This window comes from Sciurus carolinensis, chromosome X (genome assembly GCF_902686445.1).
Source record: "Sciurus carolinensis chromosome X, mSciCar1.2, whole genome shotgun sequence".
NCBI classification, from domain to species: domain Eukaryota; kingdom Metazoa; phylum Chordata; class Mammalia; order Rodentia; family Sciuridae; genus Sciurus; species Sciurus carolinensis.
The window spans coordinates 9,856,333-9,884,071 of record NC_062232.1 but is presented as its reverse complement, the minus strand read 5'-3'; the positions used below and the strand labels follow the sequence as shown (position 1 = coordinate 9,884,071).

The 27,739-nt window shown below is 38.7% G+C and overlaps 1 protein-coding gene across 2 annotated transcripts; it reads right to left on the bottom strand.

The window, feature by feature from the left end:
* Positions 1 to 375: 375 nt before the first annotated feature.
* Rab9a (RAB9A, member RAS oncogene family) lies at positions 376 to 22,676 on the bottom strand. Of its 2 annotated transcripts, XM_047536219.1 has the most exons (4): positions 22,497 to 22,676; positions 5,875 to 5,902; positions 5,723 to 5,784; positions 376 to 1,565 (listed from the first exon to the last, which is right to left on the bottom strand). In XM_047536219.1, the coding sequence occupies exon 4, from the start codon at positions 1,532 to 1,534 to the stop codon at positions 929 to 931; it is 606 nt and encodes a 201-aa protein (XP_047392175.1). In that variant the 5' UTR covers positions 1,535 to 1,565; positions 5,723 to 5,784; positions 5,875 to 5,902; positions 22,497 to 22,676; the 3' UTR covers positions 376 to 928. The 2 variants fall into 2 exon arrangements, with proteins under 2 accessions (XP_047392175.1, XP_047392174.1); XM_047536218.1 differs by lacking the exon at positions 5,723 to 5,784 and having other exon boundaries at positions 388 to 1,565; positions 22,497 to 22,674.
* Between the last annotated feature and the right edge of the window lie 5,063 nt (positions 22,677 to 27,739).

Here is a 27,739-nt window from a genome sequence, read left to right as displayed (position 1 = left end):
ACAAAACCACTAAGACATTAGTTAAATCTAGAGAAGTATCAAAAATAGACATAATGCAAAGGCTTAAATACCTGTAGGCTGAATTGTGTCCCCTAAAATTCACATTGAAGCCCTAACCACCAGTACCTCAGACTGTGACTGTTTTTGGAGACAGGGCGTTTAAAGAGGTGATCATCCGGTACCTTGATCTGAGACCTACAGCGTAACAGAAAATAAATGGTTGTTGAAGCCACCCAATCTGTACTTTGTTATGGCCACTTTAGCAAACTAAACTATACTTTCCTTACCCTCTCACAAAGTACAATTCTTACTATTTCCTCCAAGAGTGATAAAGTTGGCTTCTGTGTCAGGAAGATGCCGGTGTAGATGAGGAGCAACTGTGAGATAGATTCTAATATGTAGAAATGTGAATGATTTAATCAGTTTAAAGAGATGAAGACATAACCAAATAAAAAAGCAATGCAATGTAAATGCATTAGGTTTTAATCTTTAACATTTAACATTATTGCTTTAGGAAGTCATTTCCCTGAACCAAGATAGAATGCTAATTACATAAAAATATACAGATATACAAGTAGTTCTCCATTTTCCCAAGGGGGGAGGGAAACAATCCAAGTATAACTTCTAGAATAGTCAAGTTTTTTGTTTTAATTAATTAAAGTTGTGGTCATCTCATTAGCTCTAACTTACATATTTAAATTAAAGAAACATTATTAGACAACCGTTACAATTTATAAATGTAAGGTGCCATTATTGAGTAAATAGATTCCTCCAGAGTGGATGTGTCCCCTCTCCCACCAACTAATGAAGCAGCCATAAACATTAGTTTAAATTTATTAGTAGATGATACACTGCTGCAAACACTAATCATCTTATCCACCCTCATGTGCACGTATGAATTAGTTATAACACACCAATAATCTATCAATCAACAGCAAGATGAGCTTGGCTTGGGCTTTCGGTGGAGATTGACTGTGTCTGTCTGAATCAAGTGATCTGACCTATCCTCAGTAGCAAGAACTCTTCGAACCGCTTCCTCAAAGGCTGCTGCAACATTGGTGGCATCTTTTGCACTTGTTTCAAAGTAAGGATAGTCGCCGTTGTCCCTGCACCAGGCTTGGGCTTCTTCTGTGGATACCTGCCGCTCACTTATGTCGATCTTATTGCCTAAAATCACAAAAGGAAAACTTTCGGGCTCTTTTACATCTGCATAATATATGAATTCTTTCTTCCAGTTACTCAAGTTCTGGAAGCTCTGTGAATCATCAACACTAAAAGTGAGCAGGCAACAGTCAGAACCTCTGTAAAATGGTGTCCTCAGGCTTCGGAATCGCTCTTGGCCAGCTGTGTCCCAAATCTGCATGGTAACAAAATGTCCATCCACCTCCAAATCTTTGTTTAAAAATTCCACACCTATTGTATGGAAGAGCTGGGCATCAAACTTGTTAGTTACATATCTGTTCATAAGGGAACTCTTCCCAACTCCACCATCTCCCAGGAGAATTACTTTAAAGAGTGATGATTTTCCTGCCATTGTTAATCTTAGAAGTTTTGACTTTGGAACCCTGTAAGATAAAAAGGTACCATTAAATTCCTTTGCACCTGTACACTCTGCATGATTCTAGAAATATCAGCATTTAAGTGAAATAAAACATAGCCCCAATTCCTTTTTGCAAAGGGCATACTTAAATAATGAGAATTGTCATTTACTGAGCACTAAACCATGTGCCAGCCACTATCCTACTACTTATTCCCTAGAACAGCTGATAAGGGTTCACTCTTCCCCTTTCTTGGGTGACAGCTGACTAGGAATCTGTCATTCAAGACCAAATCTGACCCCAAAGACCTGACTCATAAGTCCCACCATCCCTTGTTAAAGATGAGGTTAAGAGACCAAGTCTGCAGGTTTCTTTAACAACTTCAAATAGCACTTCAGTGCACAGTGATGATGTTTATGAATGATGCTCCTTGTGCAAGGGATTTTCTTCTACTGCAGATCCCCCTCCACTCTGCAGACATAGCGCTGTTAAGCAGGAAAGCCAGACTTCCAGAAACTCACTGGAAAAAAGTGAACCAACCACTGAGTAAAGGGAGTTTATTTCTTTTCATTAGTAACACATTTTTGAGTTTGCTAAAATCAATGTCAGCAGCATTTTTTTTTCTTTGTACTTGGGAGTGAACCCAGGGGTGCTTACCCACTAAGCCACATCCCCAGCCCTTTTTTGTGTTTTATTTAGAGACAGGATCCCACTGAGTTGCTTAGGGCCTTGCCAAGTTGCTGAAGGCTAGATTTGAATTTGAGATCTTCCTGCCTCAGCCTCCCGAGCCTCCTAAGCTGCTGTGCAACTGCACCCAGTGTAATTTTTAGTATAATTTGGCATTATTCTATTCACAAGACTAATTTAGGCAGCTCTACTTCTTAGAAAATATGAGCCTGTGCTGTTACTTGTGTGTTTTCAAGTAGAATGAAATAAACCTTAAATGTAGATGTGTTACATCTTTTAGAGGAAGTTCTGGGGCAGGATTAAAAACTTTCTTACACTTAAAGAACCAGCCGGTGAGTTGAGATTTCTGATGCCTACTGACAGCCACTTCTAAGTGTGTTTGGGAACACTGTTCCTATTTGATGCTTTTTTTTTTTTTTTTAATACAGAAAATTTCAAACACACACAAAACTTCTGAATAATGAAAATAATATAATGAACACCCATGAACCCTAAAGCCAGCCTTACCAACTATCCATGTATGGCAAATCTATTTTCTCCTCAACCCCCACTCTTCTTTGTCCTCAGTTATTTTAAATCAAATTATGTCATTTAGTCTGTAAATATTTCAGTATTAAATGGCTTTTTAAGTATAATACATTTTGTGAAAGAAAATGAACTGTAGAGAAGCACTGTTAAAAGAATTGTATACAGTGATCAAAATGTCCAATATGGCAATCATTAGCCAGATGTGGCTGTTTAGCACTTGACATGTAGCTGATGGGAGTAAGGAACTGAATTTTAGAAAAATATTTTGGTGCTGGGGATTAAACTCAGGGCTAAGCACATATTCTACCACTGAACTACACCCCCCAGTCTCATTTATTTTAGGCTAATTTAGTCACATTTAAAGAAATAATAGCTGCAGTGAACGGCACAGCTCAAGAGCAAAGATGGTCATTAACCTTAATGTGAAAGTAGATATTGTGAATCCCTTGATAGGAAGGTAATAAAGACACAAATGACAATTGTTGTTATTGACTAGGATAAGTTTGCAAACCTACTACAGTTAACATTATCTGGCTGTGTCCTTGTTATATGCTAATGTAACCCAGTATAATTTAGCTGAACATGTCTGTAACATGAAAGGACCATGAAGTATTTCACCACGTAATCACCACCACCACATTAATGGTTAACATATATTCATGAGTATTCTGTGCATCCTAATCTTACATCAAAGACAGTTTAGTAACAAATGATTTTTAAGCTTCAATGGTTGCATTCACATTTTTGCAAAAAAAAAAATAAGATAAAATCGATGCTTGTGTGGTGAAATACGGAATTTTCCATTTCTAACTACAGGTTTTACTATTCTGATAAAAACCTGTAGCAGCTTGTATAGGGAGAAATCAAGTGAGTGGGAAAACATGATTAAAAAATGATAGACATTCCTTAGTTCTTAACTCTTGTTGGTTCTTTTCAAATTACTATTCCATTATACTCCATTAATTACTACTATAATAAATACAATTTAAACTCTCCAACAAAAGTGTGAGGTAATTAAAGTACCTACCTCCTGGAATCCTTTTTTGGTATAAAATGGGTTGCTCTGCTTAGTGCCCTGACTAATGTTAGAGCAGAAAACAAAACAGCTTTAAGTCCCTTAATTTCCTAACATGGGTAATAATTCACTAAATCTTTATTTTGAATTTTGCTTAAACAACTGCAACATAAAAAAGATTAAGAAAACCAAAAAAGCAAATCAGCTGTACAGTCAAAGGCCACATAAAGACACTTCAGGCAACAGCAGACCACATTGGAACAGTGCTCCTAGAGACTAAAATGGCGCTGAAAAATTGCCATCATCTAGTGGCACTATAATTATTATAGTGCAATGAATTGCTCATGTGTGGTGTAAATCAATCTACCATGCTGCCAGTTGTATAAAATGTACAGCACATTATTATTATGTACATACAGTACATAGTACTTGCTAATGGCTATATTACTGGTTTATGTATTTATCATACTATGCTTTCTATCATTATTTTAGGGTATACTCCTACTTGTTAAAAAAAAAAGTTTACTGCAAAACATATGCCATATTAGACTAGAGTCATCTCATATACCTCATGTTTACTATGTCTCTTGATTGCATCAAGAGGCCATGTCTGGTGATTGACTTGTACCACTGAGGTTTGTGCAACCACACTTGATGTTCACACAAAGTTTAAATCACCTAATTATGTATTTCTCAGAATGTGTTCCCAGTGTTTCAACATAGGGAAAGCATCTGATGCTCCCTCAAACGATTAACATTCTTTAATGGTTTATCTCAGGACTAAGGTCAATTTCTAAGCAAGATACCTGGTCCCAGCTCACCTAGCCACCTCCCACCTTGCCTCTCTGCTTGAGTCACTCTGAAATGCATTGTCACATGGAAGTGACAGCTCATCTTACTCATTCTTTACCCTGGCATATGCTGTTCCCTCTGCTGGTGATCCCCTCACCCCTACACCAATGAACCTGCTCTTGGCATGGTCATCAACTCCACTGGGTACCCTTACCCAGCAGCCCCCCCCGCCCAATGTTGTTCCTTTCACACATTTTTAACATACTGAAACACAAAAGCTCCATGTTGTGTTATGAGGGAATAACAGATGTGTATGATTCTAATCTATCATTTATCCTAGTATTTTAATAAGTCTACTGCCTGACCAAAGTTTTGTTGTACAGCATTGCATTTTTAGAATCTTTAAATCAAACTGAAAGCCAGAATCTATAATCTAACAACTCCACCTAGATTAAATTTTAGGAATTCCTTGAGATTTGTAATTTATAATTTTATCAGGATACTCTAAATAATTCTTTTTTCAAAATCATGTGGCATTTCCTACTTTGCGACATCATTCTGACCAAAAAAATTTGGGTATGCCATGAAACAGGGTATTTTTCACATTTCCTAACTACAGTTTGGGAACCAACCTCAGATACTATTTGGGAATATACTGGTATTTGTTATGATAATTAATATACATGTGAATACCTCTTTGACTCTAACCTAGAGTTGTATACAAATATACATGGTGGTATAAATAAATATGCAAACCATCATATTCCCCATTCATACCTAACAGAGGCCAGCTTTATTAAATTTATACATTGACATAATCATAGTTTATGGACATTAAAAACGTTCCCTTTGTTCTTTAAAAACAGAATTCTTTGAAAAATTTTTAGTATAAGTTAAATGATTAAAAGTATCCTACTATGTCATTTTAAAAATCTACCTAAAAGTGCCAGGCACAGTGGCACATACTTGTAATCCCAGCAACTTGGGAGGATGAGGCAGGAGGATCACAAGTTCTAAACCATCCTCAACAACTCAGTGAGGCCCTGAGTAACCTAACAAGACCATATCTCAAATTAAAAATTGAAAAGGGCTGGGATGTGGTTCAGTGCTTAAGCACCCCTGGGTTACTCCCCAGTACCCCACCCCCAATTTTTTTTTTTACCTAAAAGTACGTGAAGTCTCTTATGTTCCACAGTTTGGAATGATTGTCCAAGGCAGTAATCTCTACCAAGGTTAAAAACATTACTTTAGTAATTTAGCTAAATTCTACAGATAAAAATATCTGAATGAGAAGAGCATAGTCATAAGCCTTACCTTAGTAGCTCAGTTCAAGCATCATTACCTGAAAAAATGAAATTAGAAAGCTCACATTAGCAATTTGCACTTGTTTGCATTAATTTTAAGAGTAAAAACAATAATAATTAAAATGTGAAAGAAATATGTGATTTCCATTAGCAGCCAGTTTCTTAACCTAAAAGGAAAACACACCTGGTCTGGGGATGTGGCTGTATAGTAGAGTGCTTGCCTAACACACAAGGTCCTGGGTTCAACCCCCAGTACAGGGAGAAAAAAACAAAACAAAACAAGACAAAACAAACAAAAAAATGCACCATACCTAAGTGCTGTCAATGATCTTCAGTCTAAAAAAGGCCTACATCAAATACTACACTTTAATCATTTTTTTCCAAAAAATTGTCTTACACCACAATACCTATAAAATTATATTAAGAGGAACTGGATAATATCTCATTTAGTCTTCAAATTTTGCCCAAATTTTGGGTGGATTATTCTAGAGAATAATGTAAAGACAACACAAACAAAACAAAGGGAGGAGGGAGGAGGCAACAGCATGATATAGGATGAGCAAGGTCAAGGCTAAAGGTAGCAGTGTCATGAAGTTCCTGGGCAGCCAAGGCAAAAATGAAAACTTCCTCGTAAGTGAACAAGGGCACAGGTCAAAAGGAGAGCTTATTCCTGGTACCAACGGCCAGGAGCACAGCCCTGCATGAGCTACTTAACATCCTGAAGTCTCATGGGAGTAATGGTGCCAACAGAGGGCTTGGGGTGTAACTCAGTGGTAGAGCACTTGCCTAACATGTACAAAGCCCTGAGTTCAATCCCTAGCACCACAAAAACAAAGTGACCTATCTCATAGGGTTGTAGGGAAGACTCACTCAGATGATGGGACAAAAATGTTTTGTCACAGCTCCACAGAGCAAGAAATTTCTGTGCAGTAAACATATGAAGAAGTCTTTACTGGCAGTTTTATAGAAAGGTTCTTTAATGTCCTTTTCTCACCTCAAATTTCAGCAAGAGCTACATGCAAAACAGATAAGAGGGTAGGCAGGCCTACATAGAAAACCAAAGGATCACACTCAATTTGAAGGTTTCCCAGTGATGCCAATGTAGAACTGTGCTAAAGTACTAAATCCCACCGTCTAAACCAATAGTTTCAACCCTATACCCACCTTTGTAAAGCAGACAGCATTTTTGTGGGATATATACACACACATACCAGTTCTTAACTTATAAATTCAATCAATGAAAAAAATACTCTTCAAAATGCTAACATGTAGGATTAAGGATAAAGCAACAATAGCAGCTAACATTGGTTGAGTCCTATGTGCCATTTACCCTGTGACACTGCACTTATGCCTCACAAGTGTCTTATTCCTACATTACAGATGAGGATGATGACTCGGAGGTTACATACCTTGCCCAAGATCGCACAACTAGGAAAAGGTGAGAGTAAGATATAAATGTGACAGACTGACTCTAGAGCTCAGGCACTTAATCCACTAGGCTATGACACATGCAACTGCTTCTGCATTTGTTTGAGGATTTTACTGTTTTGTTGCAGGTGTGATGAAGATAAGCATGGCCAGATGTGGCTGGCACACATGCCTATAATCCCAGAGGCTCAGGAGGCCAAGGCAGGAGGATTTCAAGTTCAAAGCCAGCCTCAGCAACTTAGCGAGGCTCTAAAGCAACTTAGCAAGACCCTGTCTCACAAAATGAAAATAAATAAATAAATAAATAAATAAATAAATAAATAAATAAATAGGACTGGAGATGTAGCTCAGTGGTAAAGTGCACCTGGGTTCAAACCCCAGGGCTTCCCTCTGCCCAAAAACAAGCAGTTGCAAAGGGTAAGAAACTTTCAACCATTTGCTTTATTTTAAGATCTGCACAAGAAGGCCAGATGTAGTGGTGCACACCTGTAATCCCAGCAACCTAGGAGGCTGAGGCAGGAGAATGGCAAGTTTGAGGCCAGCCTCATTAACTTAGCAAGGCCTGAAGAAATTTAGCAAGACTCTTGTCTCAAAAAAAAAAAAAAAAAAAAAACCAGATAGATAGATAGATAAATTAAAAAGGTGCTGGGAAGGTAGATCAGTTGTTAAGTGCCCCTCGATTTAATCCCCAGCACTGAAGGTGAGTGTGGGGGGAGATCTGCACACAAACAAGTTAACCTGACAGAACGAGTAGTTTCTAATCTCAACCATTTACGAGAGTTTAAATGGTTTAAAACAAATGTTTTAAATGAAATGTGAGCCAAATGTTTACAGAACTCTGAAGCATCTCTATAGAAGGCTAGTTTTCCATAGGATGAGTGGGAAAGTTGTTTCTCAACACGAATTTAGAGAGTGCCTACTACGTGCTAGACACTGAGGATACAAACCACACACACATAATCCCTCTCTGGGTGAGGGTGACATTCATACACAAAGTCACTTAAGTCATAACTCTGGCAAGTCCTACAAAATGAAAGGTGAGAGGTACATGGTGTATAGTACTACAACTACTCACACTCAGCCAAAAATAAAAGAACAATTTAAAATAGAGCAGGGAAGTCTGCCCACCATCTCCTTGGTGAGTGAGAGGCACAATGTGCAAATCTAGGGTTTCCTTAATCTGATCCAGGCCCCGCATGCCACTATCTCAGGGAGCTGTTCGTGATTCTAGCCATCAGGACTTGCATACAACATAATCCTGTAACAATTAAGAAAAAAGCAGTACCTTCAATGCCAGAAAGAAATGGCTATGTCACAGTGTGTTAATGAGAGACTGTACATTAGTTTTCATTGTGTGTCTCAATGATCATTTTATCTACATGTTGCCTTTAGGACTCAGCCCTCACCAATGTGACTCCAAGGGAGGGGAATCTGACCTAGGGGAAGTAGATTTTGACCACAGGCTAAGCTCAGTAGGAGGGGAGAATCAAAAAGAGAGGAGGGAGCCTGAACCAGGAAGAGGGACCAACCCATGCCAAGGCCCTGCCAAGAAAGCTTGGCCCTACCAAAGACCAAGAGAACCCAAAGTAGGCCTGAGCACCTGAAGGCCAGAGAGTGAGGATTGTGCTAGGGAGATGGGACAGGAAGGAGAGATGCTGGAGTGGACAGGCTCTTATAAATCACAGGAAGAATTTCTGTCTGTACCCTAGGGTAATAGAAAGCTACCAAAATAGCTTCAGCAGTGGGTGACTTGATCAAATAGAGTTCAGAAATATAACTGGTTGTGATAGGAGAGCGAGCTGCAAGTGAGAAGAGGAGGAAGGCTGCAGGTAGAGCAGGGATTGATGCCATTATGATCCTTCTCCACTGCCAATGGTGTCAGCTGAATTTAGGATAAAAAACTGAGGTGGTTATGCCTCACATGATCCTCTAGTGAGATGTTCACTCTGTGACTTCAAGTTTCACCTTGCTCCCCTTTGAATCTTTCCTCCTGAAGTTCAGCTACCTCCTACACCCCTTGTAGATGCAGCTAACTTCATCCCCTCCTGAACACCTGCATCTCTGACTGAACCCTCTTACCCCAAAGCTCCTCACCCCTCTATACATGTCTAGCATTTGCCATATGGAATTCTGTAAGACATGCCTATTATGTGTAATAAAAATGAAACATGCTCTCTAAAATGGTTCACAATATAGACATGTATTATATACCACCAAAAAATACTTTCCTGTTTGTCCATTTTTTAGACTATACCACAAAATAAATAAATGCCCATCATACTATTCTAAAGCCACCTTCCTCAAAAAAAAAAAAAAAAAAAAAAAAAGAAAGAAAGAAAGAAAGAAAAGAAAAAGGAAACTTTGTAAGAATGTTAGTCAGGCAAAGGCAAATAATTTAAATGCCTAATTAGATGATGCTCTAAATAACCTGAGAAGACATGGAGATATGGGATTATAGAAACACACTGTTAAGTGACGAAATAAAATAGCATGCACACTGGAATCATACCATGTAAAAGCTCATAGATTTATATGAAAGTCTGTAAGAAAACCTAGAATAATCAATATTGAGTTCAGTCATCAAAGTTTTGATTTGGTTGCAAAGTCACACTTTTTTAATATCAAAAGTGTTTTTTAAGGCTTCATTTCACCTAAAGCCAAGCTTGACTGAATTCTACAATTAAATGAAATGGAAATCATTTTCTTTTAAATTTTCTTCAAAAACCCACCAGGCATCAAGGATATCACTTTCTGAGCTGAGCATGGTGGTACACCCCTGTAATCTCAGCAACTCTGAGAGCCTGAGACAGGAGGATTCCAAGTTCCAGGTCAGCCTGGGCAACGTAGTGAGACCCTGTTTCAAAATAAAAATAAAACTAGGGATGTGGCTCAGTGGTAAAATGCTCTGGCTTCAATCCCCAGTACCAAAAAACACCAAGCTATCACTTTCTGAGTTCTTTAGTAATTCATATCATATTGAAGATAAGATTCAATATGGCACTGAAAGCATAAGCACGAAATAATAAACTGGACTTCATCCAAATTTAAAACTTTTATGCCTCAAAGGACACTATCAAGAAAGAGAAAAGACAACCAATGGGATGGCAACTTAATCCAAAATATATAAAGAACTTTTACAACTCATAAATCTAAAGAAAACCTGAATAACCCCACTTAAAAATGGGCAAAAATACAAACATCATTAGTTGTTAGCAAAACCACAATGAATTATTCAATCATAAAGAAGAATCAAACTTGGTAATTTGTAGGAAAATGGATGGAACTAGAGGACATCATGTTACATAATATAAGCCAGACACAAAGACAAATATTGCATGTGGAAATTTTAAACAAGAAATGACCTTAAAGCAGAAGAGGGACTGTTAGGGACTGAGAAGGGGAAAGCAGAGGAAAGGAGGAAGAGGATAAGGGAGAGTGGACATAATCAATGCATGATATATGCATGTACAGAAATGTCACAGTGAAACCCATTAATTTATACAATTATATGTATTAATATAATAAAAACACTACAGTGAAATATCACTTCATATCCACTAGGATTGCTAAAAGACAATAACAAAGACTGACAAGGAAGAAACTGGGAACCCTCATATATTACCAGTAAGACTGTAAAATGTTGCATTGGTAACAGAAAGATCTGGCCATTCCTCAAAAGTTTAACACAGAGTTACTATGTAACCTAAGTACGCCTCTTCTAGGTGTATATTCAAGAGAATGGAAACATGTTAACATAAAAACTTGTTCATCATTGATGAACATAGCTACATTGTTCACAGGGGCTCAAAAGTAGAAACAACTCAAATGTACACCAAATGATGAACAGATAAAAATATGTGGCACAGCCATATAATGCTGCAATGTGGACATGCCACAAAACGTAAGTAAAAGAAGCCAGACAGCCAGGCATTGTGGTGCAAACCTGTAATCCCGGCAACTTGGGAGGTTGAGGCAGGAGGATCACAAGTTCAAAGCCAGCCTCAGCAACTTAGTAAGGCCCTAAAGCAACTTAGTGAGACCCTCTCTCAAAATTATGGAAAAAAAGGGGGAGGGGGAGTGGGAATGTTGCTCAGTGGTTAAGCACCCCTGGGTTCAATCCCGGGTTTAAAAAAAAAAGCTAGACACAAAAGCCCACGTTATGTGATTCCATTTAACTGAAATGTTCAGATTAGGCAAATCCACAGGGATAGAGTATTTTGTGGTTGCCAGGCTATAAGATGGGAGGTAAATGAGGAGTGACTGTTAATGGATATATGGTTTATTTTGGGGGTAATGAAAACATTCTGAAATTACACGGTAGTAATGATTGCAAAACTTTGCAAATACACAAAAAACCACTTAACTATATAAAAGGGTAAATTTTATGGCATGATATATATATATATATATATATATATACATATATATATATATATATATATAATCTCCTGAGAACTAGAAATAATGATCCTATAATTGAATTTACACAACTAATGCTATAAATGATCTTGTGCTTTTTGCAGCATCTCTTTGAATACATCAGTTATACATATAATAGATACCATAGGATCACAATACTACACAATACATTGATGCCAAAATATGCCGTTTGTAATACACACTAATCTGAATAGGAAGTTGGACAAGCAGGTCACTGGCAGTAAAGAAAATGAACCATATTTTCAACAAATACTTCAAAACTCAAAAAAGCATTTATTCCAATCCTTTTCTTCTTATAACACTATTTTTCCCAACTTTTCTATTGTATACTTTATTTTGCACTGTCACTTATTTATGAACAGTTTATGGGTAGCACCCTTTTCTTTGGCCTTCTCCAACTCCTTGTTGGCCTTCAAAGTCATATGCTACAATAAACCAAGGGAGAGAATATACTGCATCAAGATCTAAGCATTAAGTATATAATTCTCTATACGAATGTGCATGGCTTTTTACTGATTATGGATCTAGCTGCCTTCATTCTTACAGGTAACTATATCCATTTATTTTGTTTTTATTTTTATTACACAGCATTTTGAGCATGGCATCCAAAGAGCTATCCAACCTTACCGCGAGACTGATCCAATTTCTTACCTACAGCTCACCATCCCAAACCTATCTCTGGCATTTAGGGATCACACCATTGCTCAGACTGTGATCTCATTCTGGGAGGCCTCTCCCCTACCTCCATGATTATAAAAATTCTAGTCACCTGAAGCCTAGTAAGATCACCTCATACACTCTATGTATGATCTATCAAAATGTATAAATGCATTCTACTGTCATGTACAACTAATTAGAAGAAATAAAATATATATATATATATTTTAAAGCAGCCTTCTAAAGTCACCCTACAACCTAATCTTCTCTTCTTAGTGCTCACCACCATTTCTACCTCCATTGCAGCTCTCATTTGCTTAGGCTCTGAACAACTTCAATTTATATGTGTCTGTTTCTGAATTATAATGTCAGCTCCCTGGGAGTGAGGCACAGAACACCTAATGGCACCCATTCATGTGTCCTTTTTTTGGTCTGCCAAATCTTTACAAAGCTCTGCATGTGGTGAGGTGCAAATATATACTAAAATGAGAATAAAGGGTAAATTACTTCCTGCTTTATTCTTGTTATTATTATTCAATTTGTACCTTCTGAATTTATATTTCTTTGTTTATCAGTCTTTCCCCTATTCTATTTTTGAGGTCTATTGCAATGTATAGGAAAAGAACAAAAAGAATTGATTATTCTTTGCAAGACTAATGAGAAAACCACTTTAAAATAAGTACTATTGATTGACTGCAACAGGGAGCAGGCAAATGTAAAAAAAGTAAATGTTAAAAAAAATTAAATATAAAAAAAGTCCCTCTAGTAAGCTGCCAAAGGGAGAGTAAGCTTCATTTGTAAACTGCCTTCTTCAAAACTTCAGATTTTGAGGCTGGGCACAGTGGTGCATACCTGTAATCCCAGCAGCTTGGGAGGCTGAGGTGGGAGGATCATGATGAGTTCAAAGCCAGCCTCGGCAATTTAGCAAGTCCCTAAGCAACTTAGTGAGATCCTTTCTCTAAAATATTAAAAAAGAGCTGGGGATGTGGGTCAGTGGGTAAGCACCCCTGGGGTTCAATCCCCAGTATAAGTAAATAAATAATGCAAAACCTGACATACTCCTTGACAAGTTCTCACCTTCAAACATTTAAATTGAATTTATCACTCCTGGTTTAAATTTAGAAAGTTTTCTTTTTTTCCAAATTCACAAGTCCCTTAATGTTCTAGAGGCATGTGCTTATTTAATTTCATAGTTTAAGAAACTGAATTTCAGGGCTGGGGGTATAGCTCAGTGTTAGAGTGCTTGCCTAGCATGCATGAAGCCCTGGGTTTGATCCCCAGCATTGCAAAGAATGAAGAAAAAAGAATAAGAAACCGAATTTTGAAGAAATCAACCTGGGAAGCAAAAGCATACGTAATTTCAATTTTTTTTCTATTTTTGCTTAAGTTGTTTTTATTTTCTTATACCTTAAGTGTATCTTGGTGGAATTTAGTTCCACTATTTGTCTCTACAGCTTCCTGAAATGTATGAGCAAGAAGCAATTCAAGGGAAGTCATTAAGCTTAAAGGGAGCCAGCTCTATATCAAGAAAGCCAGCTCTATAACCAAAAAAAAAAGAAGAAGAAAGGAAAGAAAGAAAAAAGGAAGATTAAAGAACACCACAGGAAAAGACCAACTTAGAGGCAAGACTAGCCAGATAAAATAAATTACCTAGTCATATCTAGTCAATCACTGAACATTACCTCACTAATGTAGATAGCTACAAAAGGGGGGGGGACCTGTTTAATTCAAACCATACCATCGCTGTCAGAGCACATACCCTATCCTATTAAATAACTCATTCCAATAAGTACTCTTTTTTTTTTTAAACATGAATCATCTAATTTAACTCTAAAAAAATCATGTTAACCATTTTTTTGTAAAACAAGGCACCTTAGTGGTATAGTATGGTAGGTGGAGTAGGAAGGGAGGAAAAGTGGAGGGAAAAAAATTAAAAGAACTAAATCTCCCGAAGTCGTTGTGAAGTACAGAGCAGCAGGATCCAAGAGAGCTCTCTGTAATGCTGGAAAAGTTCTACGTCAGCACTAGGGAACCACATCTGGCCCCTGACACCTGAAATGTGGCTTGTCTAAAGAACTGAATTTTTCATTTCATTTTATTTTAATTAGGTTAAATTTAAAGTGCTGCACAAGGTTAGTGGCTACTACACTGAACAGGGCAGGCCTGCAGTGTGGGTTAGGTGACAGTCCATGAATGAAATTGGGGGGATATACCCCCTATAATCACATGTGGAATCAGGATGTGTGTGTGGATGGAAGCCTTTGTGCTTGAATTTTTTTTTCCTGAAAAGAGCAAACAAGGTTTCAGCAAATTCTATGGAGAGTTTGAAATGATCAATACATGTTGGTAGCATGTCTGTGTCACATGTGATCCATTTATGTGCCTCAACACCCTCAATACTTTTCCACCTTTACTCAACGTCACCATTTCCCCTTGCCTCCCTCACCCATGAGACTTTATTACACTCTGACCATAAACTGGGAGTTCAGTGAACAGTCTTACACATGGGAAGCAGCTAATTTGGGAAAGTAAGGATAATGCTTTGTTCTTTATTATGTTTGATTTTTTTAGAGCTAAGCATAAATCTACCCATAATAAGGCACTTAAAGTGGTTCTTGATAATAAAGAAAAGTTGCACTTCGAAGGACAAAATTAAAATGCAAAGAAATGGATAAAAGTCACAAGACAAGAATATTGGGAATTATGATTAGGTACTTCAGGAAGAAAAACTATGAAAGGAATGAATTTGAATATGTATGTTAGAAAACATTAAATCATCAAAATAACCAAATATGACCTACAATGTACATGTTCTGCTATCACTTATGGAAACGCTAGTTCTCATACTTCTCTTTCCGTTAGATAAGAAAGCAGGTGTCTGTAATTTAGAGTGGACAAGGATAAGGAGTGGGAGAACTTTTAAACAAACCCTGAGAATACCCAGCACACAAACACTGTTGTCCACCAGGTCCCAAGACAAAGCAAGGAACTTTGCAGCTAGAGAAGTCAAGTAAAAGGAGCAGGAATTTCCCAAGAAGGTAAAAGAAAGAAGATATAGCAGTTATATGTTTGGCATGTAGGACTCAACTAGATCAGAGGCTCCCAAATACCATCTTGCAGGGAAGTTGTCACCAGCTCACGAAGATCAGTTTATTGATATAACTCACTTCTCTGTCAATGACACTCCTACTGAGGTGTTGAAATTGACTTTTCTCACCAAAAAACTTTCCCAGCCCAGACTTACACTGCCCATCAGTACCCATCTCTCCATCTGCCCCCGTGTCAGATTAACCCTGCACGCAGACTCCCAATCCCTCCATTCCCTAGAATATCAGCAAGCCATTGGGAGAATGCCTACTGGCCAATCCAATGACTTCTTCTCAGTCCTCACCTAAGTGCCCTAAGGCACACACAGTCCTAAAGTGAATAAACAGAAAGTGCTTCTCTTAAGACTTCATTTGACCAGTCTCTCCACCTAAGGCCCACCTAATAGTAAATTCTCTCAGGATGTACATGACATCAAATCGCAGAAGGGAAATCAAGTCTTAAAAAAAAAAAAAAACAACTAAGGAAATGGAAGCCCACTAGGAAAGTGTTTAGTACAGTAGCACCCATCTAGCCAGAGGCACAGGAGAGTTCTTCGAGTCTTGGTAGGACTCACTATCCATTATTACCTCTATTAGGTCAAACAGCCTGGCAAGTGACTCTGTGAAAATGTTTCTTATTTAATGGGCCATAAGACTACTCTGGCAATAGCTTCTGCTTTCTCTCCCCCTCATCTCCTTAGCTTTCTTCAACCAGATGGTTCCTTTTCCTAACCGGCTCTTAATGAAGGTATTTTGCAAGGTTAAAATTCATATGTCTTCTCATACACAGCTTCCTGGGCTAAACTCCACCTCCACCCTCTCACACCCAAGGGCCAGGCAAGAATTTCCAATCCCCTTTATAATATGTTCATCTGGAATGGTAGTACAAATTCAACACATTTAAAACCACATTGTTTTCCTCACTTTCAAAAATCTCTCTTCAGTCGTACTCACCTGATTTGTTGACACAAGAAATGTCTCCACTTCTTTCCCTATCTATTGCCATTGTTTTGTTTGCTCTAATAACAAATGCTATGGCTGTAATAATATTAGCATCTGCCTATTTACTGAATATCTACCAGGTATCTAGCATCTTACCATCACCTGCAAATTGGACACTATTACTCATGCTTCATAGATCAATAAGCAGAAATTCACAAAGATAAAATAACATCCCCAGGTCTAATTCAACAGAGCAGATCAAATATGTTATCTTCACTCTAACCAAATGGTAGAAAAGGACTTTTAAAGTGTACAAACCAAAAAGGACACCAAGAAGGAATAATTGTAGATGCAAGATAGTAACAAAATTTAGAAGATGGAAAGCAAATGATCCAGTAATGACAGTGAGGATGCTGCAAAATCTGATTTTGGCAAAAATGATTGACAATGAGAAAGTCGATTCTCACCACGGAAATGAAAAAGAACTGAAAAGCTTACTGGCACTTGAGACCACCAAGATAGGCCAGTGCTGAAAATTTGAGCTGTCTGGAGACAGCTGTAGATTCTATGGCCATCCCAGCAGACCTCCATCCTAAAGTGTATGCAGCAGGAAGGATAGTAGGGATGGAGAAACAGTCTACATAAGAACCCTGAACTGTAGTTCCCTTCCTCTGCCAATCTTTCCCCTCAGCATCCCCAAACTGCACTATTAGCTCTGGGAAAAATTGGGATCCATGGGACAAGCTTACAGACACGGGAAGGGTGAGGTGGAGAATTAAAACCCAATTTTGATATCTTATCTACCAAACCTTGTAGTTGACCAACTTCTAATCGTGTGGTTCCCCAACTGTGTGCTGAGGTGCCCTAAAGCATCATTGCAAATTCACAGGGGGAGGGCAGGCTATTTTAAATTTTTGAAGAAAACAAAGAGATACTTGAGCTTTGCAGGAGAGAGAGAGAGAGAGAGAGAGAGAGAGAGAGAGAGAGAGAGAGAGATATCACAATTTCAACACTAGATTGCACACATTCCTTTTGATGACATCATCTTCGTGAAGCTGGATTTCCCAAAAGTGCTGTGACAAAAATCAAGTATTGCACAAAAATTAACAAGATTATGAGTGGCAGCTGTTTGCTCCAAAACAACCATTTCCCAAAATGTATTTAAGAATCCTAGAATTCATTCCAGAAAACACTCTGCATTCACCAGTGCATGTGGTCCCCAAACATTTCTTCTGTTCTAACTGCCAACTACATTAGGTATGTATTTTCAGATATGTTCACCTAATCAAGTACACAAGCATGAAAACACAGACTAGAGCAGCCACACAGCTACAAACAGTAGCCCAGTGATTTCTTTTTTTTTTTTTTTTTCCCCAGTGCTAGGGATCAAACCCAGGTCTTACTCATACTAGTTAAACACTCTACCACTAAGCTACACCCCCGCTCTGATTTCTAACTTTTCTGAACCAGTTAGAATCATTTAAACACACTCCAGTTAGAGTTCTACATAGCAAGTTCTAGAAACAAATCTGTAAGGTTTTTTCCAGGCTTCTCTAACATTGAGAACTCAGCCACTCTTATGAGAAGTAACCTGGAAGTTACCTTAGTGTCTGTACCCAAAAAAATCTCATCCAATTAAAAGAACTTTGGATTAAAAGAGTTCAGCTCTTTTATACTGTTCCACTATCCTTCACACTTGGATAAAGAATATGGTAATAGAATGAATGCATAGAGTTGTTCTGTACTCTTTCTTCCCTATCCAACAATGGCATACATTTGTAATGCATTGGGCCTAAGACAAAAGTAGAGTCTGTGTCTACAGAAAGTGAAGCCTAGACTGCCTGATTCACTTCTGTTTTTTCCAAATACAACTCACCCTCCACCCCATATGGATATAGCTGTTACCCAACTTACATTCATTTACTACATATAGCCATCCGTTTGTGACATGCAACAGCATTCAAAAGCCCAAATTCATCATGGTAAAAAATTAACAAAGAGTAATGGAAAAATCTAGAATGTGGAAATACCAGAGCACAACTTCACAACATGTACAATATCAAGAGTCACATTGGGAAACAGATTTCTCCTTCAAGTTATCTAACCAGCCCAGGCAGCCCAGGCTTCCTAGCAATGCAGAGCTGGGACTGCCTTCCTCACCTCCTCTCTACCTACACACCTTGGTGGCTCCAGGTCTCCTCCCTCAGGTTTGCATCATAACTTCCTTTCAAACTCCCTAAGGCATTTTTCAAGTTCACCTCCACCCCTCCCCCCAAAATCCTTAATAAATGGTCTCTGTTGATGACCTACTTAGTCAGGAGCTCTATTTTCTTAAGCTTGGTTTTGACTAACAAATTTATTATGTAGATAGCTTTCAAGTTAGATGCATTGCTCAAACACATACACAACTTCTAATTGGCTTATTTCCTCCTGCTGCTTAACCAACATACCACCTGGGGCAGAATTACATGGAAGTTAATAATTTGCCATCTCTACTTGATGTCATATAATCTCAGAGATTATGAAGTACAACCATCTCATTTTACAAAGAAAGAACTGCAGTGACCTAACTTGCCAAAGGAGCAAGACAAGCAATGATCAGGCAAGATTCCTCTGGCACTAATTCCTCTTGACCCTTCCCAGAAAAAAAAAAACAAAACACATTTTTTGTTAAACTGAATGTGACAACAATCATTCTCAGGTGTGTAATTCACTGCACCCCCCCCCCCACTCCCAACCCATAGCAGACAACTCCTGATAAGAGGCAGAGAAACCTATTCATTTGCAAAAAACACACTGCGTGAGGGCATGAGTCAAAAACCAAACATAGAGGCAAATAGATGCCATACTGACTATGCAAATAATACTTTCCTAGGGATTTCTAAAATGAGCTCCAACTCTTTTTGACTGCTCTTCTCAATCAACCACTCCCCAAATTCACTTAATAGTTACAAGTGCCACCAGAATGAAGCAGTACATATTTTGAAAGGCCTGGGCTTAGGCATGGAGAAAACAGGCTGGGAAAACACCAGCAAGAAATTAAGCAAAAGCTACTTTTTAAAATTTCATATTTATTTCTTTATTTCAAAGATAAAACACATGCATAAGTATTGTCGACTGTGGCTAAATTTAAGGAAAAATTTTGCATTCAACAAGAACAATTTCTCAATTTGATTCTTGTCAATACTCATACGTGGTCAACTGTACAAAGGTACAAAGAATCTATCAACTTTCCCCTATTTCATCTGAGTCTGCCCACAGTAAATACCATGACACAGGTACTTCGGTACTGGGTGTGGAGTGGTTTTGTTTTTTTAAATGAACACCTGAGTAGCCCCAGCAATGAATTCTGTACTAGGATGATGTCAGAACCTGATTCTGATTGTGAGGAAGATTGAGGCTCCCCCACTACGTTTCTTGCCAGCACCTTTGTATCATTGCCCCACAGGCTGCTTGGATAATGTGGACAACTGGAAACTACATTCACCAAGTCCACTTCAATGCTTCTCCAGTTGCTTTTGTCACTTTTGCCTTAAAACAAAAAATAGATTCTGTTACCAGAAATTGTTTGCTCACTTCATCTTTCAAATGAGTGACTCTTAGTCAAGAGAATTTTCCCCAGCTTGCTTTAAAATAATGAGGATCCTATCCTAAGTAGGAAAATTACATTATACTTGAAGAACTACAAAAGTAGATGAAATAGGAGCCTGCAGTTGCACAGACTGTTCTAAAGCAGGATTTCTCAGCCCCAGCACTAACAAACATTTTGGGCCAAACAACTTTCTTTGGGTGAGGGGTGCTGTTCATAAGTTATCTCTGGTTTCTATCCAATAGATGACAGCAGTACCTCCCTGGCCCCCAGGTGTGAACTCCAGACATTGACAAATAGCTCCCAGTTGAGAACTACTACTATAAATCACACAGATCTGCTTTGAAAATTAGCTCTGCATCCTCACTACTTGTATGACCTGGGGGGAAAAAGACATAACCTTCCAACTTCCCAGCAAATTCCTCATCTATAAAGTGGAGCTATTGCTGTAAGAATGCTATGAGAGTGAAATGCAATGATGCATGAACAGGATTTACATGCACAGAACATCCAGTGCCAGAGTGGGTTACCAATAAAAATATCAAAAAATGAGGGGAGGTCAAAAAAATTAATTGCTAGAACCAAAGGAACTTATATTCAGCCCTCCAGAGTACTGTAGTCTAGATGGAAGTGGTCCAGATAAAGAAACAAAAAGAGGAGAGGCTGGAAAATAGGAACTAGTATTTCCCTGGTTTCCAAGAATCTAGATGTTCTATTTAGTTTCTGGCTGTCTACTCTAACCTTCCAAATAACCAAAAAAAAAAAAAAAAAAAAAAAAAAAAAAAAAAAAAAAAATCCCTGAATCACAAAAGTCTCCAAAATAAATGTCCCCAAATCCATTTTAGTATAAACAAGAGGAATTTACCACAATGTACAAAAAACATTGAAAGTACCAGAAAACCACACCAGTGTTATATAAGGGGTTCTAAATAAGATACTAGTAGTGATAACTTCAACATAAACTTCTAAAATCGAGAAACTAAAGTCGGCACGGAGGCTCCAGCAACTCGGGAGGTTGGGGCAGGATGATATCAAGTTCGAGGCCAGCCTCAGCAACGTTAACCAGATCCTGTCTGAAAAAGTAAAATGGACCGGGGATGTAGCTCAGTGTCACAGCATCCCTGGTGGAAGAGGGGGAGAAAGAAAGAAAGAGAGAGGAGGAGGGGGGAAGGAAGGCGAGAGGGGAGGGGAGGGGAGGGGAGGGGAGGAGGGAGGAGAGAGGAGGGGAGAGAGGAGGGGGAAGGGGGGAGGGGGAAAGGTGGAGTGGAGAGAGGAGGGGGAGGGGGGAAGGTGGGGTGGAGAGAGGAGGGAGAAGGGGGGAGGGGGGAAGGTGGGGTGGACACAGGAGAGGAGGAAGGGGGAAGAAGCAGCGAGGAGAAGAAAGAAACTAAAAGCAGTCTTCTTAAAAGTTCCTAAATTGGGGGGGAGGGGCTGGGGTTGTGGCTCAGTGGTAAAGCGCTTGCCTCACACATATGAGGCACTGGGTTCGATCCTCAGCACCACATAAAAATAAATAAAGGTATTGTGTCCATCTACAACTTAAAAAAAAAAAAAAAAAGTTCCTAAGTGGACAGTTCTGGGTTTCCTTCAACTCTAGTTTTGTCCCACTGGTCAGTCTTTGAGATTACAGGCAAAGTAGTGATTTTCCATTACAAAGCGCCCGAGAGGAAAAAATAAAGATGTAAACAACAAAACAAAAACCAAACTCCGTCCATTGATTTTAAGAGGGTTTTGAATCCTATGAAAAGACTGTAGTCACGTGCCAATTTGGATAGTTGCAGAAGTTATTCCTCAAAAGAACTGTGGTCACGCGATGTGTCCTCACTTAAAAAAGCAGCAACTATTTGGTCAAGACTTAAAACTCTCATCTTACCTTTTTACTGACTAAGGTGGAAAAAAGAAGGGATCGCGATTGTGAAACCTTAGCCAGTATCTGAATCAGATAATGCCCCAAACCGCCTGCAGCCCCTAGCAGCGGCTTTACATTCCAAGCTCCTCACCTGTGTGGTCAGAAGACTGTGAGGACACGTTCAGCTAGGTAGGATGTCAGAGGTCACCAAAATCAAATAGTGTGAGTGCCTTCGCTTTCCCTGTAGTGATATTCGAGCGCAGGGTTTGATCTGCGCGGTGTGTGTCCCGATGTGGTTAGGGGAAAAGCTACTATATATGACTGCGTTTATCTGTCCGCGACTCTCTCCATCCCCCTCTTCCCGAGCGTGAGTTTTTGTCTCTCTCCCTGGTGTCTGTGCGTACATATGTGCGTGGGGGAACCCGTCTTTCCTCCTGCATTAGTCAGTAGGACATAAGGTAACAAGCTGTCCCTCTCTCAAAGAGGGCAGTGACCCGCGACGGCCCTGAGCGCCGGATGCCCCAGGTGCCCCAGGCCAGAGCCGCACTCGAGGCCAGCGAGCAGCCCTTCAGCCCCTGACGCCCGCGCGCCGCGACTCAGCCCCCGCCCGCCCTCGAGGGAACGTCCCGAATCCCGCTCACCTCGCGAACACACGGAGGACGCCCGGGGAGCTCGGGGCCGGCTCGCCTGGGTGCAAGGAGGGCAGAAAGAGGGTCGGGGTCTGGGTGGGCAAGAGGCAGCAGCAGAGGCACTACCCGACTCCAGCTCCAGCTGCTCGGTCCAGGGCGGAGGGAAGAACATGGCGACCGGCCGGGGCGGGGCCCGGGGAGGCGGGGCGGGGCCTGGGGTAGGCAGGGCGGGGCTCCGGGAAACGAGTCCGGAAAGCGGGTTCCAGGACAAGACCCTGGCACCCCGGTTCGGGGAAAGGAGGGTCCTGGAAGTGGAGAATCGTCCCTTATCCCCCTGCACCACTGTCTTTGCTAGGTCGTAGTTTTTCTGTGTGTCGACTGCGTCTAGTGTCCTTCCGCCTGCGTTCTGGAGCCTGCCAGCACGAAATAATAGTTATTTTTGAAAGTTTGTGTAAAGTGAAAATAAACAGATCATAAGAGTACAGTCACAGAATGTCATTACAGTGATGAAAAACGAAATGTGCAAGCAGACAACAGGTAGATGAGAAATGAATACCGTTGTAATTCTGTGGAATAACAAGAAATTTTCTAATTTATGTTTAAAAATTTTAGTTTCATCTCTTTAAAATACTGTCATCTCTAAGTATAAAATAATAGTAGCAAAAGGTGGCATTGGAGAAGCTTGTGATTCCTTGCTTTATACATGGAGTTGAACGCGTGAATGATAAAATTTAGGATGCAGGAGGGATTCTTAGTGAGCTCTTAATATATTTTGTGTAAGACATTTAATTTGTTTATTAAATTAACAAAGTGAGAAGGATCTCACTTTTATGATCTTTGGGCCCACAACAATTTACATATCTCTGGCTCTTTGGAGAGTCGTTTTCAGGTAACTTTCTTCAGCATTAGAAAGGATATATTTTAGAATTTCTCACAAATATAAAACACCATTTTAGAATAATTATGAAAATAAGACATAATAAAGATTGAGTTCTAGTATGAGCTTAAATGAAATTTTCTTATATAAAGAAATCTAATTTTAGTTATGCAGAATATTTCTCAGAAGAAACAAGTTGAATATAGGAAGAAAATATATTCATTATCTTCTTTAAAAACATATTAAAACTACACAATAAAACACATATGAACATTAAAGTTAATCTTTCAATAGAAAAAAATACAGTGTCATATACATTGGACCAAATTACAACAAGCAATCCACAGGGTTATTTAGAAAATGCCACCTGAATTTATCCTAAAGAATTAAAGTCATCATACTATAACAATATGTGTATCCCCTTGTTCATAGCAGCACAATTCACAATAGCCAAACTGCGGAACCAACCTAGATGTCTGGCAATGGATGTGGTCTATATACACAATGGACTTGCATTCATTCTTAAAGAGGAATGAAATTATGTCATTTGCAGGAAAATGGATGGAACTTGAGACCATTATGTTAAGTGAAATAAGCCAAACTGAGAAAGTCAAGGGTCATATGTTTTCTTTCATATGGAGAGTTAAAGAGAGAAAAGGAAAAGGCATGGGGGGAGTCTCATCAAAATAGAAGAGAGATCAATAGAGTAAAGGGATCAGGGGGTGGGAGAAGGGGAGAAAAAGGGAAAACACTGGTGAATGATATTGACTATATTATTATATTATGTGCATATACAAATGTTAAAATGAATCCCACCATTATGTACAACTATAGTGCACCAATAAAAAATATGAAAAAAAAAGAAATGCCACTTGAAGGGCGGTAGATATAGTGGGGATGTAGCTCAGTGGTAGAATGGTAGAGCACTTGCCTATCATTCACAAGGCCCTGGATCTGAACCTCAGTAACACACACACACAAAGGAAAGAAAGAAAAAGTGCCACCTACCACCTGAAAATCCTGTGTAGTAATCATTATCAAGGACGGATGGAACATGAATTTATCTGTGCAACTGCTAATACTAACCAGCTATTAACAAGTGATCTTGTGAAATGATTGAGCTTTCAAAGAAAGCCCTACAAGTAATTCTTTGGCTATTCCCAATTATCAGAAGGCATTCAAACATATCTGAGTGTAGCTTACAGTTAACACCTAAAGAAAGAATACTTGAATAGAAGTCAATTGACTCTTAAAAATGTTAGTATATTCTGATTTCTTCCATGATTCACCTTTCTACCTAATTTGTCTGTGCAATAGTAGGGTGCAGAGCAAGTGAGAAGGACTTTTGTTATTGAATGTGTGTGACTGGCAAGCTGATACAAGTTAGATAGATGGTCTCTATCTCTCTTGCTCCATAAACTTTATTGATTAAAACATTCAAAAACTGACCTAGTTTGATTCTTCTCATTTAATTATCTTTATATCTGTAAACACCAATGCATCATTCATGGAAGAGAAAGAGGTCAACATTGCTGTGCATTAATGATTCCTTTCTTTAAATGGTACCTACTTATTAGTATAAGCACTGGGACTTAATACATTTCAAATTGGAGTCTGAAAGAAATTGTCTCTGGCATCTCTGATGAAAAGCTACAAGTAAGTGGGCCCCAGTCTCAGGTATAACAATTAATGACTAAAGTGTTGGGTCCAGTGACTTTGCCTGTTGTTCCAGCTACTCAGGAGGTTGGGATGGGTGAGAAGATCACTCAAGTCCAGGAATTCAAGACCAGCCTGGGCAACATAGTGAGACACCATCTCGAAATAAATAAATACTGACTAAAATTGAATTTATTATACTTTTCACATACATAAAAAAAGCACAACTCAGTGGTAGGCAATTTGACCATTAAATGACATATTTAAATACTCAAAAATTTGATATTGTTCCCAACTCACTGGCCAAAGTAAGAAATTTGTTCTCAATATTGCATGGATATTCTTTTATATCTATACTGACAATGGAAAAAAATATAAAAGGTGTACAAAAGTAACCCCTATACCCATTATATTCAGCTTTAAAGAGTGAATATAGATAATATATAATGTTAAGTGAAAAAGAAAATTACTAAATAGTATATAGAAGAAAAATCCCAATCTTGTTGAGGAAATATTTGTATAATGTATAACTTTTCAATACATAATGAAGTATTTTATAATGCATTTATATGCTTACATATTTATATAATATATACATTTTCAATGTTTCAAACCAGTGTCACACATGTCCAGTTTACCTAGAAACTAAGATTAGTATATTTCTTGTAATATTATAGAATTTTTTTTTTTTTTTTTTTTGCAGTGCTGGGGATTGAACCCAGGGCCTTGTGCATGCAAGGCAGGCACTCTACCAACTGAGCTATATCCCCAGTCATAGAATTTTTGATACTGATAATTAAGTCAGATAAAATTTGACTCATATCTTCACTATCTAGTTTAAAAATGAGTTCAAAGGGCTGAGGGTACAGCTTAGTGGTGGAGCATTTGGTTAGGATGTACAAGGCCCTATGTTCCATCCAGAACCACACACATACATACACACAAAGGAATTCAAAAGCAAAAATGAACAGGAACCTCATCTTTAACCTACATATCATCAGTGAGCAAATTTCAGAATCTCCAGCCTTGGACTGATGTGCCCAAATGAAAATTCTAATTCTCAACCATGACAGAAGATATATTCTTCCATGGGCCCCATGAATTCTATACAATAGTTGATGTTGAATGGCACTCCTGGGAGTTAGGTTACCTACTTGCATCCATCTGTTCAGTCAGCCTACCTACTCTAAGAAGAGAGGCGGGCATGGGAGCAATGAACCAATGCAACTCACCCCTCCCAAGTCTATGGGTAACCACACCAGCCCAAACCTTTCCAATGCATGCAGCATAGATACACATTTATCCTCTTCCCTTGGAAGATTCTAAAATTTGCAGGAACTGAAAAGTCAGTCCATATTAATACTTAAATATTTGACAAATATATAGCAAGTATATACACTTAACTGAGAACATAGTAGTAAAAGTCACAGGAGGAAATCAGAGAGTGTCCCCAGCACCATTATTCCCTGAGAACTACCACCCTCTCCACATTTTTAAACCCATCTGCCTTATCTCATATGACCTTATCTTGGTGAATAAAACAAATTCAGTCCTTTTTTCTAGGAAAACTTAAAGAAGAGTGGAGGAGACATTCAATATGCAACTAAACAAATGTGTAGTTACAAATTGATTCAGGGCCTTGAAGGAAATAAACAAGATGCAGCAGGTAGGTATACCGGGTGATGGTATGAGAGAAAGCACGAATGAGGAATGGGATTCACCATGAACCCTAAGGGTGAGCAAGAAGCAATGGGAAAGACTGCTGGGGGGAGTGGAAGAAGTTGAGGAAACAGCAGTTCACCAAGGACACAGCACACAGCATTCAATAAGAAAATGTGCAAACTATTACTAAATCTTCCTAATTGATGAAACTCCTGAAACTGCATTTCTCTAACCATAACTAGACCTAGCATGTCCTCTCAAAAAAAAATATGTGCATGTTGAATAGTGCTGTTCTTTCTCTGCCACACTCTAAACATAGCTTAACTCAGTCAAATAAAAATGATCCAACAGAATAGGCATCAAAATTCAGGAATGAAGTGAGGAATTTGATCCCTTTGATGATTTGCTGATGAATATGAGTCATAAACTGAACTTAGCCTTTAAAGGCAACAGAAGGAAAATTGCATAGATACCATGGTTACAGTTATGTAAAAAGTATATTTGTGAATTTGTGCATATGGAAGTTTATAAACTAAAAAATGAAGAGAAACAAAATCTAAACAGTCGAATTATTATGGCAGTAGGATTCTAGGTAATTTTTGAGTTTTGAATTCCATGTTATAATATTCTTTTGAGAAATAAGTGGAAATTTTTAAATGAAGCAATTTAAAGCAAACTCTAAAATTATTTCATATGGCATCCAAATGTAATCTTTGCCTTAGGCTACAATGGTTAGTGGAAGAAAAAAACCCAAGAAACTGGGGGCTGGAGTTGTGGCTCGATGGTAGAGTGCTTGCCTGGCACGTGTGAGGCCCTGGGTTCAATCCTCAGCAGCATGCATAAATAAAAGATCCATGGGCAACTAAAAAAAGTGTTTGAAAATCCAGGAAACTAAAAAGTTAGGAAACTATTTTCTTTAGACATAAATCCTCCCAATGCACACAGACATATCTAAAACATTTGTGTAGTTCCTAGAACTCAGGATAGCAAAGCTGAAGTGTTCCTCTCCTGGCCTCCCCACTGCCATGTATCTGAATATCCAATACCATTAGCAGCTTTC